Source organism: Equus asinus, chromosome X, assembly GCF_041296235.1.
Source record: "Equus asinus isolate D_3611 breed Donkey chromosome X, EquAss-T2T_v2, whole genome shotgun sequence".
Lineage (NCBI taxonomy): Eukaryota > Metazoa > Chordata > Mammalia > Perissodactyla > Equidae > Equus > Equus asinus.
Genome location: NC_091820.1, coordinates 61,851,701 through 61,868,573, shown reverse-complemented (window position 1 = coordinate 61,868,573; position 16,873 = coordinate 61,851,701). Strand labels below are relative to the sequence as shown.

The 16,873-nt window shown below is 37.6% G+C and overlaps 1 protein-coding gene across 2 annotated transcripts in view; it reads left to right on the top strand.

Annotated features, from left to right (window-relative positions):
* The window catches only part of LOC106846930 (fibronectin type III domain containing protein 3C1-like), a 61,150-nt gene that overhangs the window by 19,320 nt on the left and 24,957 nt on the right, over positions 1-16,873 (top strand). For both annotated transcript variants that reach the window (XM_070502761.1, XM_070502760.1), the window contains 12 exons: positions 371-1,384; positions 8,349-8,401; positions 8,738-8,880; positions 10,720-10,779; positions 11,139-11,277; positions 11,805-11,858; positions 11,973-12,094; positions 12,175-12,349; positions 13,083-13,169; positions 13,405-13,543; positions 14,160-14,228; positions 14,653-14,771. In XM_070502761.1, the coding sequence (XP_070358862.1) occupies positions 371-1,384; positions 8,349-8,401; positions 8,738-8,880; positions 10,720-10,779; positions 11,139-11,277; positions 11,805-11,858; positions 11,973-12,094; positions 12,175-12,349; positions 13,083-13,169; positions 13,405-13,543; positions 14,160-14,228; positions 14,653-14,771 (2,174 nt within the window). The remainder of the gene's footprint in view (positions 1-370; positions 1,385-8,348; positions 8,402-8,737; positions 8,881-10,719; positions 10,780-11,138; positions 11,278-11,804; positions 11,859-11,972; positions 12,095-12,174; positions 12,350-13,082; positions 13,170-13,404; positions 13,544-14,159; positions 14,229-14,652; positions 14,772-16,873) is intronic.

The following is a 16,873-nucleotide window of genomic DNA, read 5'->3' as shown; positions in this document are numbered from 1 at the left end:
TTTATTTATTGGGTCTATAAAATCATATTAGAAAAAATAAAAATGTTTTGATTATTAATGCTATACAGTGGGAATATAAAAGATACTAATGGGTCAACATTACAGTCACCTTAGGACCTTAAAATTTTGAAGTGGAGTTATTCTCTAGGAAAACATTATCTGTATTTGCTCACATTTTTCTTTCTATATGTATCAGTGCATTATAAAAATATGCACACACACACCCCTCTAATATCTATATTAAAGGAAAAATTTTAAAAGTAAAGCGTGGCTTATCAGTGCTTTTTTGTTGGTTTGAAAAAAAGATTTCAAAGACTTTGAGATATGTAATTATTATAAATATTAAATAGTATTTCATTGTCTCTTTTAGAAACCTATTCTCATGGAAGAGCAAATTATAACCAACTTGATAAAAGGGCTGATAAAATGGGAGAATATAGGAAGGAAAAAAAGAGAGAATGCCAAGTTGATGGACACAAGAATAGCTATATGGTTAACAACACCTCTTTGCTTGTGAACAAAACTAATGATTTTTCCAGTATTCCTGGTATTCCCAGCACTTACACTGTGGACTATGCTCCTGGTACCTATACTGTTGACAATACTTTGAGCACCTTCACTGCAGACAATGCTCCGCACACCTACACTGGTGACAGTACTTCAAGCACCTACACTGTGGATGATACTTCAGGCGCTTACACTGTAGACAATGCTCCAAGAACCAATATTGTTGGCAATTCTTTGAGCACCTACACTGTGGACAATGTTCCATGCAGCTACACTGTTGAGAATACTTTGAGCACCTGCACTGTGAACAATACTTTGAGCACTCACACTGTGGACAGTGCTCCAAGTACCTGCACTGTGGACAGTGCTCCAGCCACCAACACTGCAAACAACACTCTGAACATTTACACTGCTCACAATACTCCCAATACTTACACTGTTGACAACCCTCCAAACACTTACATTGCTGATAATACTCCCAGCAATTCTTCCACTGACCATGCTCCTAGTACTTCCACCACAGACACTTCTCTGCCCCCTTCCACCATCGATAGTGTTCCGAGCCCTTCCAGCACTAATTATGCCCCACAGACGTCCACCTCTGACGGTACTCTCACACCATCATCTATTGATGGTACTCCAGGTTCTTCCATTTCTGATAGTGCTCCCGACACTGCCACCTCTGAAAATGCTCCCAGCATTCCTGCCACTGATAGTGCTCTTGGTACTTCCAATGCTGCCAGCACTTCCAGTGCTGCCAGTGCTCATGTTGAGACTAGTCATGGAAAGAAACAGAGTACTACAGGAAGCCGAGACATTAAGCAGAAACCAGATGGAAAACAAAGCAAGAGCCCATCATCAAATGCTGCAGAAAAAGGTAAGGTCAAGAGTTTGGTTTTGTTACCAATCAATAAACATCCTAATATTTAGGAATTTTAGTAAATTTTAAATACTTAGGTGCCATTTTCTGCTTCCATTTCCTCTTGGCTTCTTTGTATCCCTCCTTCTAAATTCTTAAGGAAACCACAATTAAGCTGCCTTTTATTATTATTATTAATGCTATGATAGATTACAGCCTTGTGAGATTTCAGTTGTACATTATTGTTAGTCATGTTGTGGGTACACCACTTCCGCCTTTGTGCCCTCCCCCCACCCCCCCTTTTCCCTGGTAACCACCGATCAGATCTCCTTGTCAATATATTAACTTCCACCTATGAGTGGAGTCATATAGAGTTCGTCTTTCTCTGACTGGCTTATTTCGCTTAACATAATACCCTCGAGGTCCATCCACGTTGCTGCGAATGGGCCAATTTTGTCTTTTTTTATGGCTGAGTAGTATTCCATTGTGTATATATGTCATATCTTCTTTATCCAATCATCAGTTTCTGGGCATGTAGGTTGGTTCCACGTCTTGGCTATTGTAAATAATGCTGCGATGAACATAGGGGTGCAAGGGACTCTTGGGATTTCTGATTTCAGGTTCTTAGGATAGATACCCAGTAATGGGATGGCTGGGTCATAGGGTATTTCTATTTTTAACTTTTTGAGAAATCTCCATACTGTTTTCCATAGTGGCTGTACCAGTTTGCATTCCCACCAACAGTGTATGAGGGTTCTTTTTCTCCACAACCTCTCCAACATTTGTCGCTCTTGGTTTTGGATGTTTTTGCCAATCTAACGGGTGTAAGGTGATATCTTACTGTAGTTTTGATTTGCATTTCCCTGATGATTAGCGATGATGAACATCTTTTCATGTGTCTATTGGCCATATTCATATCTTCTTTTGAGAAATGTCTGTTCATGTCCTCTGCCCATTTTTTGATCAGGTTGTTTGTTTTTTTGTTGTTAAGCAGTGTGAGTTCTTTGTATATTATGGAGATTAACCCTTTGTCGGATAAGTGGCTTGTAAATATTTTTTCCCAATTAGTGAGCTGTTTTTTTGTTTCAATCCAGTTTTCCCTTGCCTTGAAGAAGCTCTTTAGTCTGATGAAGTCCCATTTGTTTATTCTTTCTATTGTTTTACTCAACTGAGGAGTTATAGTGTCCAAAAAGATTCTTTTGAAACTGATGTCAAAGAGTGTACTGCCTATATTCTCTTCCAGAAGACTTATTGTTTCAGGCCTAATCTTTAGGTCTTTGAATCCATTTTGAGTTTATTTTGGTGTGTGGTGAAAAAGAATGGTCAATTTTCAATCTTTTGCATGTGGCTGTCCAGTTTTCCCAGCACCATTTGTTGAAGAGACTTTCTTTTCTCCATTGTAGGCCCTCTGCTCCTTTGTTGAAGATTAGCTGTCCATAGATGTGTGGTTTTATCTCTGGGCTTTCAATTCTGTTCCATTGATCTGTGGACCTGTTTTTGTACCAGTACCATGCTGTTTTGATCACTGTAGCTTTGTAGTATGTTTTGAAATCGGGGATTGTGATTCCGCCAGCTTTGTTTTTCTTGCTCAGGATTGCTTTAGCAATTCGCTGTCTTTTGTTGCCCCATATGAATTTTAGGATTCTTTGTTCAATTTCTGAGAAGAATGTTCTTGGGATTCTGATTGAGATAGCATTGAATCTGTAGATTGCTTTAGGTAGTATGGACATTTTAACTATGTTTATTCTTCCAATCCATGTGCATGGAATGTCTTTCCATCTCTTTATGTCATCGTCAATTTCTTTCAAGAAAGTCTTGTAGTTTTCATTGTATAGATCCTTCACTTCCTTGGTTAAGTTAATCCCAAGGTATTTTATTCTTTTCATTGCGATTGTGAATGGGATTGAGTTCTTGAGTTCTTTTTCTGTTAGTTCATTGTTAGTGTATAGAAATGCTACTGATTTATGTATGTTGATTTTATACCCTGCTACTTTGCTGTAGTTGTTGATTATTTCTAATAGTTTTTCTATGGATTCTTTGGGGTTTTCTATATATAAGATCATGTCATCTGCAAACAGCGAGAGTTTTACTTCTTCGTTACCTATTTGGATTCCTTTTATTTCTTTTTCCTGCCGAATTGCTCTGGCCAACACCTCCAGTACTATGTTGAATAGGAGTGGTGAAAGTGGGCACCCTTGTCTTGTTCCTGTCCTCAGAGGGATGGCTTTCAGTTTTTGTCCATTGAGTATGATGTTGGCTGTGGGTCTGTCATATATGGCCTTTATTATGTTGAGGTACTTTTCTTCTATACCCATTTTATTGAGGGTTTTTATCATAAATGGGTGTTGGATCTTGTCAAATGCTTTCTCTGCATCTATTGAGATGATCATGTGGTTTTTGTTTTTCATTTTGTTGATGTAGTGTATCACATTGATTGACTTGCGGATGTTGAACCATCCCTGTGTCCCTGGTATAAATCCCACTTGATCATGGTGTATAATCTTTTTGATGTATTGCTGTATTCGGTTTGCCAGAATTTTGTTGAGGATTTTTGCATCTATGTTCATCAGTGATATCGGCCTGTAGTTCTCCTTCTTTGTGTTGTCCTTGTCAGGTTTGGGGATCAGAGTGATGTTGGCTTCATAGAATGTGTTAGGGAGTACTCCATCTTCCTCAATTTTCTGGAATAGTTTGAGAAGAATAGGTATTAAGTCTTCTTTGAATGTTTGGTAGAATTCTCCAGAGAAGCCGTCTGGTCCTGGACTCTTATTTTTGGGGAGGTTTTTGATTACTGTTTCTATTTCCTTACTTGTGATTGGCCTATTCAGATTCTCCATTTCTTCCTGATTCAGTTTGGGGAGGTTGTAGGAGTCTAGGAATTTGTCCATTTCTTCCAGGTTGTTCAATTTGTTGGCATATAGTTTTTCATAGTATTCTCTTATGATCACTTGTATTTCATTGGTATCTGTTGTGATTTCTCCTCTCTCATTCCTAATTTTATTTATTTGCGATTTCTCTCTTCTTTTCTTGGTGAGTCTGGCTAAAGGTTTGTTGGTTTTGTTAATTTTTTTGAAGAACCAACTCTTTGTTTCATTGATCCTTTCTATTGCCTTTTTTGTTTCAATATCGTTTATTTCTGCTCTTATTTTTATTATTTCCCTCCTTCTACTGACTCTGGGCTTTGTTTGTTCTTCTTTTTCTAGTTCTGTTAGGTGTCGTTTGAGGTTGCTTATGTGAGCTTTTTCTTGTTTAGTAAGGTGAGCCTGTATTGCGATGAATTTCCCTCTTAGGACTGCTCTTGCTGCATCCCAAATGATTTGGTATGTCGTGTTCTCATTTTCATTTGTCTCCAGATAATATTTGATTTCTTCTTTAATTTCTTCAATGATCCATTGTTTGTTCAGAAGCGTGTTGTTTAGTCTCCACATTTTTGCACCTTTCTCTGCTTTTTTCTTGTAGTTGATTTCTAGTTTCATAGCATTATGATCAGAAAAGATGCTTGATGTTATTTCAACTCTCTTGTATTTATTGATGTTTGCTTTGTTTCCCAAAATATGGTCAATCCTTGAGAATGTTCCATGTGCACTTGAGAAGAATGTGTAACCTGCTGTTTTTGGATGAAGTGTTCTATATATATCTATTAAGTCCATCTGGTCTAATTTTTCATTTAATTCTATTATTTCCTTGTTGATTTTCTGTCTGGATGTTCTGTCCATTGGTGTTAATGGTGTGTTGAGGACCCCTACTATTATTGTATTGTTGTTGATGTCTTCTTTTAGTTCTATTAAGAGTTGCTTTACAAATTTTGGTGCTCCTGTGTTGGGTGCGTATATATTTATAAGTGTTATGTCTTCTTGGTGGAGAGTCCCCTTTATCATTATATACTGTCCCTCTTTGTCTTTCTTTATCTGTTTTGCTTTGAAGTCTACCTTGTCTGATATTAGTATAGTGACACCTGCTTTCTTTTGTTCATTATTAGCTTGGAGTATTGTTCTCCATCCCTTCACTCTGAGTCTGTGTTTGTCTTTGGGGCTGAGGTGTGTTTCCTGGAGGCAGCATATTGTTGGGTCTTGTTCTTTGATCCATCCTGCCACTCTGTGTCTTTTGATTGGGGAGTTCAATCCATTTACATTTAGAGTGATTATTGAGATGTGGGGGCCTACCACTACCATTTTATGTCTTGTTTTCCGGTTTTCTTCAATTTCCTTTGTTTCTCGTCCCGTGGTTTAATCTGTTCTGATGTAGAGCTGCTACTCTCTGTTGTTGTCCTTCTACTTATCTCCTCTGCTCTTCGTTTTGTAGCCCCTTTCCTCTTTTTGATTTTTCAGGAATGAGGGTTTTCCTGAGGATTTCCTGAAGAGGAGGTTTTGTGGCAATGAACTCCCTTAATTTTTGTTTATCTGGGAAAGTTTTTATTTCACCATCGTATTTGAAGGATATTTTCGCTGGGTAGAGAATTCTCGGCTGTAGGTTTTTGTCCTTCAGATTTTTGAATATATCATTCCACTCTCTTCTAGCCTGTAAAGTTTCTGCTGAGAAATCTGCTGATAGCCTGAGGGGGGTTCCTTTGTAGGTTAGTTTCTTTTGCCTGGCTGTCCTTAGTATTTTCTCCTTGTCGTTGACTTTTGCTAGCTTCACTACTATATGCTGTGGGGTTGGTCTTCTTGCATTGATAAAGTTTGGAGATCTGTTGGCTTCTGTCACCTGAAGATCCATCTCTCTCACCAGATTTGGGAAGTTCTCAGCCATTATTTCTTTGAATAGGCTTTCTGCCCCTTTCTCCTTCTCTTCTCCCTCTGGTATACCTATAATCCTTACGTTGCATCTCCTAATTGTGTCTGATAATTCTCGGAGAGTTTCTTCATTTCTTTTTAGTCTTACTTCTCTCTTCTCCTCTGCCTGCAGCATTTCTATATTCCCATCTTCCAAATTGCTAATTCTTTCCTCCATATTATTGGCCCTACTGTTCAGTGCATCTAGATTTTTCTTAATCTCCTCTATTGTGTTCTTCATTTCCAGTATTTCTGTTTGGTTCTTCTTTATCGTATCAAACTCTTTTGTGACATAGCTCCTGAACTCGTTGAGTTGTCTATCTGAATTCTCTCTTAACTCATTGAGTATTTTAATGATGGCTGTTTTGAAGTCATTATCATTTAGGTTATATATCTCATTTTCTTTGGGATTGTTTTCTGTGTATTTGTTATTTTCCTTCTGTTCTGGAGATTTAATGTATTTTTTCATATTGCTTGATGTTGTAGATTTGTGCCTCCACATAGAGATAGAGTTTAGTTGCTCCTTCCACTTGTTTCTGCTGCTGTGGTGGGGGAGCAGCTGTTTATACTGCACCAACCAGGAACCCTATCTGCAGTTGCTAACTGGGCCTGGGCCCCTCCTCGTAGCCAGAGGTCCTTTGGATTCCCTCTTCTGCCGTGGGGGCCGTCACGGGGGGGCTTCAGGCTGCTGGTGCCTACTGTTGCAGCCCACCTAGATGTGCTCCCTCCTTGGGGTCTGCAATGGTGTTATGGGATTTTCCAGCGGCCAGGTGTAGGATCACTTATATTTGCCGCTCTGTCACTGTTGGCACCCACAAAATCTCACTTGTCCACTATGGGCCGCAGCAGAGCTACTGGCATCTTCTACAGTCTGTGGTTAGCTCACCTAGCTATGCTACTTTTGTCCCGGGGTCTTCCAGCCTTGTGGCTGCTGGATGGGTGCTCTCTACTAGTGCTGTGCAGAGGCTTTCCCTGAGGCTGCTGTGAGCCTGTAGGGTTTCCCCCTAGGCTACGGAGCTGGGTCGCTGGAACTCCACCCAGCCCCAGTCCTGTTCCCCAGGAACTCAGGGAGCCCTTTGCCCTGTCTGGGGGATAGGCGGAGATCCTGATTTCAGTGGTAGCTGGTCAGCTGCTGCCCTGCCTGATATTCTCCTCTCCGGGACCCTCCCGGTGTTGTGGATGCTGGGCGTAGCCCCTCCACTAATGGCAGTCAGAGAGGTTGTCTGCTGCCCGGGCGGAGCTCTGGAGCTTCCCCTCCGGGGCGCAGAGCCAGCCTCTGGAGCTTCACCCAGCCCCAGTCCTCTCTGAGATCTCCGGCAATCCCTTTCCCCACTGTGCAGGCAGTGGCAGCCGGGGGGCCGCCGTACCCTCTGTGATTCTCTCTGGGACCCTCCGGGCGCCATGAACACTAGGTGGGATCTCCCCACCAATGGCGGAGCGAGACTCTCCCCGCGGGCTCAGGTGTGTAACTCTAGAGTTTCCCTCTGCATTTAGGAGTAATTGCGGGGGGTTTAGGTGGGGTTCTGGTCACCTGTTTCCACCATCGCTCCTCTGGTGTGTGCTCGCTCCTGCCCTGGGTGTGTGTTGATCTTCTGGGGGCGTCCGTTGGAAGAAAGCCGCTTGCAGGTACTAGGCTGTTTGGTCAGGGTCGGAGAGTTTTCACTTATCTCCACATCCTCCCGGAGGGAAGTCCATCCGCCTTCCGATGTATAGTCGCGTGGGTCTCTCAGACGTCCTGAGATGCTATCTGGATACCCTTTGTTAAGCGATGAGTGTCCAAATAATTGTAGACTCGAAGGGGGAGAGACAAAGAGGACTACTCACGGTGCCATCTTGGATCCTCCTCCTTAAGCTGCCTTTTTAAATCATGCACCATCCTCATGCAAAATGTGTCAGGTATCTTATATGCACACCACATAATTTTTTCTACCTGCCTGCCAGTGAAACATTGCAAATTACTCTACAGTCCTAACTAGTTCACATGATTTTATTTAAGTTGGGAGCTTTTGTTTGTCTTTTTTTAGAGGTTGTTTAATAGTACGCACTTTAGACTGCTCTCTTCTTTTAAAACTTTTAATGTAAATTGCTGCTAGGTGTTTAGTAGATCTCTTGGTGATGATGTATTTTTAATTGAATAACAGATATCTAACTTCTTTCTCTTGTTTTTGCCAATGTAATATCTTGTTTGGGGGTGGTTTTTTTACTTTTAGAATGCAGAACAGAACATGGAAGATCGTGCTGTCTCAGCATTGAGAAACCTGTAGTAAGTAACTGAAGTGAATGTTTAAGTATTCTTTTTAATTTACTTTGTCACTCTAAAACATGCAAATTCCCTGATATTTTTCTCTAGTATAGTTTAATTTGAATCCTTCACCTAATTAAAATTTCATAATCTCCTTTAGCTATTCAGTACATAAATATCCAGTGTGGCTTTGTTAAAGATAGTATTAATGGCTCATTGTTTAATCACAGTATTTAAGCACCTAATATGAGGAGAACAATATACTTAGCATAAAACAAGACTTAGGGAAAGATTATATCATAAATTACAGATTATCATCTTTAAGTGGCCTGCTTGAATTTTTGTTATTTATTTTAGGTTTCTGATATTCAATCAAGATCTGCTGTTATTTCATGGAAACTGCATGGTTCTGAGAAATGTGACCATATTAAATCTCCTGTAGTATTTGAATTGGAAATATCTCACAGCAGTAAAAATGGAAAATATAAAAACATGTATACGTAAGTCTCTTTTTATTTAATCATCTGTCATTTCTCATAATTCAATTAAAATATGCTATCTAAACATGTAGACCTCAACTTATACCTAGGCTGAGTTCTAAAATTTTTGTGCAATTTTTCCCAAGCTTTGAATGCAATTTTCTACAGAAATCATTTTATAAATGGTGGTAGGTTGTAGGGTCAGTCCTTGGAAATTCACTGAATCATAAATCATGCACCACATAATGATGGTTTCTGTCAATTACAGACCACATACATGACAGTGGTCCCATAAGATTAGTGCCATAAAGCCTAGGTGTGTAGTAGGCTATACCACCTAGGTTTGTGTAAGTACACTCTGTGATGTTCGCACAACGATGAAATTACCTAACTATGTATTTCTCAGAACATATTCTCATCGTTAAGCGATGCATGGCTATGTTAGAGCTGAGGGGGACCTTTAATGTCAATTGGTCCATTCTTTTCAGTTTACAGCTTTCCTATTTGACAAGTTTAGACTCGGGGGGAAAAAGATTCCCTCTAATTCTCCTTTCTTTTTTTTCACTTAGGTCATTTTAGGGAAAAACGAAGTTTCACATGATGGTAGGCCTTTGGGTACACAGGAAAGGTATTTACATTGCACTGGGAATTTAAGACTTGGGCTCTCCTGGGCATTTCATTACCGGAGCTAGTTGTAGGTGGAGCTGTGATAGTAGCAGGATGAGCTCAGGAATGTGCTCAGAAGATAGGACCAGGACTAGGGAGGATACAATGGAGGACACAGCAAGAACATACTCAACTACTCCCAACAAACAGTTTCTCGAGTAAATAGGGACATGCAATCTGAAAGAGAGCAAACTGAGAGAGGCAGAGTGGAAAGGAAATTCCAAGAGGGGAAGAAAGAGAAATTCATTTGCTCACCAAACAACTAGGCAAGATACAAATCAGAGATCTGGAGCTGTCTGTACAGCACTTTAAAAATCCTAACACATCTTAAACTTTGGTTGCTAGAATTTGTCATCTTTATTCAGAGACTCAATGTGAAAATCTGAATGTAATTAGTTATTATCTAAAGTTTTATTGCTTTTATAATTAGTAGCTAGAAATTTTAAATTTTAGAATTGCAATACACAATCTGTATTGGGTAGAGGGATGGGGAGATGTAAAATGTGATGAAAAACTTTTTATAAAATTGTCTTGCATGAATTTACATGGTGGTGTATGTATTTCACAAAAGTCAATTTAAAATATAAACAATTCTTGCGTATACCTCTAATCACTCTACAATCTTGAGTACTCTTTGCTTAGAAGTATAAGCCTTCGCTTAGAATTAACAATCTTTTAGCTCTTTCAAAGGCTATTTCAGGGTTTAGAGCCTGAAGGAGCTCTTTGAGGTGATAGATTACACCTAGGAACTTATGACTGTTTGCTCAGGAAGACATAGGTGTGTGGGAGCACAGCCACTCTATCCACTGTAGCAGATAGGTGCCCACCTCAGAAAGATTGCTACACGTGACTGAACGAATAAACTGCATAATGCATGGTGTCTTTGAGGCTTTTCATATCAACACTATTTAAAATAAGCAAGTTAAAGACAAATCTGTATTATTACAGTATGAACAAGTTGCAGTGGTAAAATGATAAAATTTCATTTCTTAAAGCTATATTAGTTTGGCATGCCAATGAATAATTTTGAATAATTAATATCACTTTTTTGCATTTATATAAAATGGATTAAAGTTATCTAAACTTCAAGGAAAATTGTCTTCTTTGTTTATCAGTTGAATATATAAGATAAGGACTGTTACTTAGCTTTTAAGTATGTGTGAGATCCATTATAAACAAAGGTTATCTTCACAGTGGTGATGAAGTTACATTTACTCTACTTGATCTACAGCCATCCATGGCCTATTTTGTAAGGTAAGAACTCCATTCTACGCAACCTCGCCCCACGCTGTAGCCAGCCAGACTCCCCAGTCTGTATCAGTTCACTACTTATGATTCCTGCAGTCAGCCTTGCTACTTGCCAGCAGAGTGGCCTTTCCTTCAAGCTTCAAAACAAGCCCCTGCAATTCCAGCAATTACTTCACTTTTATTCATTTAGAACAGGTGAGAGGGTGATTTGGGAGCCGTCATCTGCAAGGGTACGGCTTTACTCTATTAGAAAATGTTTTATAATTAGCTTCTAAGAAATGTATCTGGAAACTCATGTATGCAATTTAGTACATATGTTAGGATAAATATTTGAAAGCTTACAACAATTGTCATTACATTTTTAGAATTACAAGCGTAAGAGGCTCAACACACAGAATTGTGTCTGAAGTGGTTAGCTTCGCAACTCCAGGTTGCAAACCAGACCCTCCCCTTGCACCCAAACTGATTAACCGATCCAAGAGCAGCCTGAATTTACAGTGGAAGGTAAGGCTTTTACTGCCAAAAGCTCCTTAACATGTTTTTTTTTTATTTAAAAACATTCTTTCTACTTTGTTCTGAATTTTAAATATGAAATTATGCATGCCTCATTTGACCTATTTCCCTAGCACTTTTCCTTCTCTGTAATCATCTTTCTTTTCTTTCTATATCAACCATCAAGTAAATTGAGAAATGTCAATCAGAATTTCAATAATTAGCAAAACTTGGAGTGTCAATTTCTACAACCTAAATTTATTTATAATTGTAGTTCCCAATAAGTATACCTCTCAATTTACTTAAGTATTAACTTTCTTCATTGCACAAAGTTTGGAAAACACAACAAAACATAGAGTTTGGGCATGTTTATAGACTGTAAAAAGTGAATTTTAACTTTAAAATCTGGATTGCTTCAAAAACAATGAAAGCAGATTAATTTACAGTAATTTATATCACTTTAATCACATATAGTATATATATACACATATACTGTGTAAAAACAACCCATCATAATTTTATCTTTCTGATACTTTTAGGCTTCCAATGAAAATGGTTCCAAAATAAACAGCTTCCTTTTGGAATGGGATGAGGTAAGCAGTTTTATTTTTAAAAAGCATTTGTTTGTAAATTACTATTAATATTCTGATGAATTTTTGTATTTGTAGCATTTTGTAATATTCTAATATTTTGTGTCTATTATTAAGGGCAAAGGTGAAGACTTCAAAAGTTGCTATATGGGTACCATGAAACAGCACAAGCTCCTGAAACTGAATGCTTCTACAAAATATTCATTCAGATTAGCTGCCAAAAATAACTTTGGCTTGAGGTACATTGAATTACTGCAATGTTTAAAGGCCTATACTTCAATAAGAACCTGAAACTAATTTTTCCATCTTTATTTTTCAGTGATTTCAGTGAAATAGCAGTCTTTCATACATCAGGAACTACGCCTCCAACACCTTCACCTCCGAAGCTAAAAGAAGCAGGAATCTATAATATGACATTAGAATGGTGTGCCCCAACCAACACAAACCCTAATGACAGTCTTACTTATGTACTAGAAATGGAGGAAGCAGGATCCGTAAGTTTTCTTTTCATATGCTTTAATCTTCGATTTCAGTCTCAGGTACATTTTATATGCATGTTACACTGAAAAAAATTTAAATTTGATCAATTTAATTTCTATCAATTACTGTATGATTCCTGAGTCTGTGTTTTCTGGATGGGACCAATGCAGACCCACGGTTAGGCAAGCCTACACAGGGAGATCTGAAGGTACCCAAGTCTCTGCAAATTAGCTAGGAGCAGCAGTAGCCACAACAACAGAATAGAGACTCATAGAAGTGTGTTAGTTCTTCAACTTCGGGCCTATCCCACATGACCTTGCATGGTCACACAGGTCTTTTGTATACTTTTACCAGCGTAAGCCCTTTCCTCATCTCCCTGGATTCCTGATGTGGGTGGGCAAACTGCTTCATTCCATTCTGAACTTTCAAGTCTATACTGGATAGGCTAGTAAACTTAAAAAGCAGCTGTGAATTTTATGTTATGCATATTTCACCACATTTGAGATAAAGCAACTAATATTTAAAGTGTAAGTAATATGCTAAGTGCCTTCATATATATTATCTCATTACATCCCGAAAAAAAGGAGCCCTTTAAAGTAAAAATTATCTCTACTTTTTTATGTAGAGAAAGTGAGGTTCAGAAAGACTAAGGTACTCGCTCAAGACCACCCAGATGGAAAATAAGTTGAAGCTGTAACTTGAGCCCAGGCCTGCCTGATTCTTAAGTTCATTGTTTTTCATTTCCAGGGATTGGGTTTTAAACCTAAATACAATGGAGAGGACCTCTCATGCACTGTAAGAAATCTTCAGAGAAGTACTACATACAAGTTCAGGGTATGTGGCTGTAATTTCTAAATTTGTATCATGTTTTTAATATATAATTATACTCTTCACTAGAGATAAAAATGAATGCCTTTTTCAGTTGAAATTAAACCTTATTTTGCATTTAGTTCTCAGAAATTTTCAGTCAAATAACTTGCTTTATAATATTATTTGCAAACTGTGCACATTTCCAAATCAGATATTTATTTCCAGCGATCAACTAAGATATTCTCTTTTACTCAAATAGATCTTTTCCTACAATATGGAAGGAAGGAGTAACCCCAGTGGAGAAGTAAAATATAGTACCTGTCCTGATAAGCCTGGATCCCCTAAAAAACCATACACAAAGGGAAAGATCCATGCGCACAAAGTAAAAATTGGATGGGGTAAGTAATATTTTTGCATTTAAAATCCTGTCTTAATATTAACTATTGAAAAGCAATCTTCTAATTGCCCTCAGCTTTCTAAAATATTCTCTTAATCATTTTTATATGAAATGTTTCACCATATAAATGAGTTTAGTTGTAAACAACAGTTTTTTCGAGTTCTCTATAGAGTTCTCTATTGCTATCTCATTAATTCACACATGAATAAACTTCTGAACTTTATATGGGCCTTTAAAAAGTACATTTATTCCAAGTAAGATTATATCAAATGTAGAGGCCACAATTAGAAGGACACATCAATGATAAACTGTCAACTTGACAAGAAATTATATTTATACAAATTATTTTGCCTCTTAACTGGCAAAATCAACTTTAAGGTGCATATACTTAGCATTTCAGTCTCTTCCAGAGAACTTTAAAATATTACTTAAATGTTTCATGTCCAGTATTCTAAGCATGTAACTGGGATTATGTTTTATCCTCTTTACTATTATCCCAATATTAATGTCTTATTACGGTTAATGTTTATATTTTTCCTCAATGAAAATTTTTAACATTCCAGTGAAACACTTTTAAGTTTATTTGATACTAATTTCAATTTTATTTCTCTTTTCAGAACCACCCAAAGACAATGGTGGGACATACATTTCAAGCTACAGTTTGGAAGTTAGTGAAAATTCAGATGGTAAGGCATCATTATTTTTTTTTCAGTTTTTATATTGAAATAATTTTAGACTTACCTAGAAGTTGCAAAAATAATCAAGAGAATTCCCCAGTATAACCACTCAGCTTCTCCTAATATTAGTATCTTACATAACGATAGTGCAATTATCCAAGCCAGGAAAATGCCTTTGGTACAATACTACTAACTAAACCTCAGAACTTACTTGGATTTCTACAGTTTTGGGTAATAAATCATGTTTAGTTACTGATCTTTTATGATTTCATGGCCAATTCTACAGGAAATATAATTATTTGACTATTGTAAATAGGTAGTTGGACCACAGTTAATTTCCAAAATGGTTATTTATTAGTATATAGATAACAGCAACCCACAAATTTATAAGCTACCTATAAATAAATTGCATAAATTTGCTTTATCCCTTCAGTGAATTTCTGGAACATAATCTACAATGGAACTACAAGGGAATTTCTATATGATCACCTGCAACCTGGTACTACATATAAACTGAGGGTCTTTTGCACTTCGCCTATAGGCCAAAGCCAGGTGAGGAAAGAGAAAGGGAAAAGTTTTTAAATTGAGGATTGAAATGAACTGTATCATATTACTATAGGCATACCTCAGAGATATTGTGGGTTTGGTTCCAGACCACCCCATTAAGCCAATATTGCAATAAAGTGAGTCATGAATTTTTTGGTTCCCCAGTGCATATAAAAGTTATGTTTACACTACACCATAGTCTATTAAGTGTGCAATGGCATAATGTCTAAAAATAATGTACATACCTTAATTAAAAAATACTTTATTGCTAAAAAAGGCTAACTGTCATCTGAGCCTTGAGAGAGTCATAAACTTTTTGCTGGTGGAGGGTCTTGCCTTGATGTTGATGGCTGCTGACTGATCAGGGTGGTGTTTGTGGCAGTTTCTTAAAATAAGACAACAATGAAGTTGGCCACATTGATTGACTCTTCCTTTCAAGAATGACATCTCTCTAGCATGCAATGCCATTTGATAGCATTTTACCCACAGTAGAATTCTTTCAAAATTAGAGTCAATCCTCTCAAACCCTGCCACTGCTTTATCATCTAAGTTTATGTCATATTCTAAATCCTTTGTTGTCATTTCAACAATCTTCACGGCATCTTCAGTGAACCAGGAGTACATTCTCTCTCAAGAAACCACTTTTCTTTGTTCATCCATAAGAAGCAATTCTTCATCCGTTAAAGTTTTATCATGAGATTGCAGCAATTCGGTCCCATCTTCAAGCTCCACTTCTAATCCTAGTTCTCTTGCTCTTTCCACCCCATCTGCAGTTACTTCCTCCACTGAAGTCTTGAATCCCTCAAAGTCATCCGTGAGGGTTGGAATCAACTTCTCCCAAACTCCTGTTAATGTTGATATTTTGACCTCTTCCCATGAATCACAAATTTTCTCTGCATGTTTGTGTTGTGTGTGTGTGTGTGTGTGTGTGTGTGTAGGTTTTTTTTTTTTTATTGAGGTAACATTGACTCTGTTCTGAATTTTGGTTTTGTGGCTACCATGTGGTTTGTGTAAAAGATCTCATAGAGGAGATAGTCCTTTTTCTGTTGATGCCATCTTATCTTCATTTGCATTTGCAGGTTCCATCCTTTTCCTCTTCCCCTTCTGTGCTTTTGTTGTCACAAATTATCTCTTTTGTATTGTGAGTTTGTTACCAAATTGAAGTGTTTATAGTTATTTTTAATACTTCCTTTGTCTTTAACCTTAATGTTATATTTAAGTGTACACTATTGTATCATGATACAGATTTGCAATTTTCTGATTCTGTCTATCTATTTATCACCTTGCTCAAAGATTTATAAACCTTTACCTTTTTGTTTCAGGTAGGAGAGCTCCTTTCAACATTTCTTGTACTGCAGGCTTAGTGGTGCTGAACTCCCTCAGCTTTTGTTTGCCCGGGAATGCCTTTATTTCTCCTTCATATTTGAAAGATAGCTTGCTGGATAGAGTAATCTTGGCCCACTGTTTTTAATCTTTCAATATTTTGAATATGTCATTCCACTCTCTTCTAGCCTGTAGTATTTCTACTGAAAAATTTGCTGATATCCTAATGGATATTCCTTTGTACATTGTTTTCTTTTTCTCCCTGATCTTTGACAGTTTTATTATCATGTGTCTTGGAGGAGGTCTTTTTGCATTGAGATGATTGGGTGTTCTGTTTGCTTCAAGGATTTGTACATCCAGTTCCTTCCCCAGGTTTTAGAAGTTCTCAGCTATTATTTCTTTAAATAACCTCTCTGCTCTTCTCTCTCTTTTCTTCTGGGATACCCATTACCCTTATGTTGCCCTTCCTAACGCAGTCAGATAATTCTCGTAGAATTTCTACTTTTTTTAAGTCTTGCTTCACTCTCTTCTTCTACCTGCACCATTTCTAGGTTTGTATCTTCAAGCTCACTAATTCTCTCTTTCATATGATCTCCTCTATTTCCAATACTTTCTAGTGCATTCATCCGTTCATTTATTGAGTTATTCATCTCCAGAATTTCTCTGGGGTTTTTTTATAGTTTCAGTCTCTTTGGTGAAGTATTCCTTCTGTTCATTGATTTTATTCCTAAGTTCATTGAATTGCCTTTCTGAGTTTTCTTATAGCTCATTGAGTTTCTTCATGA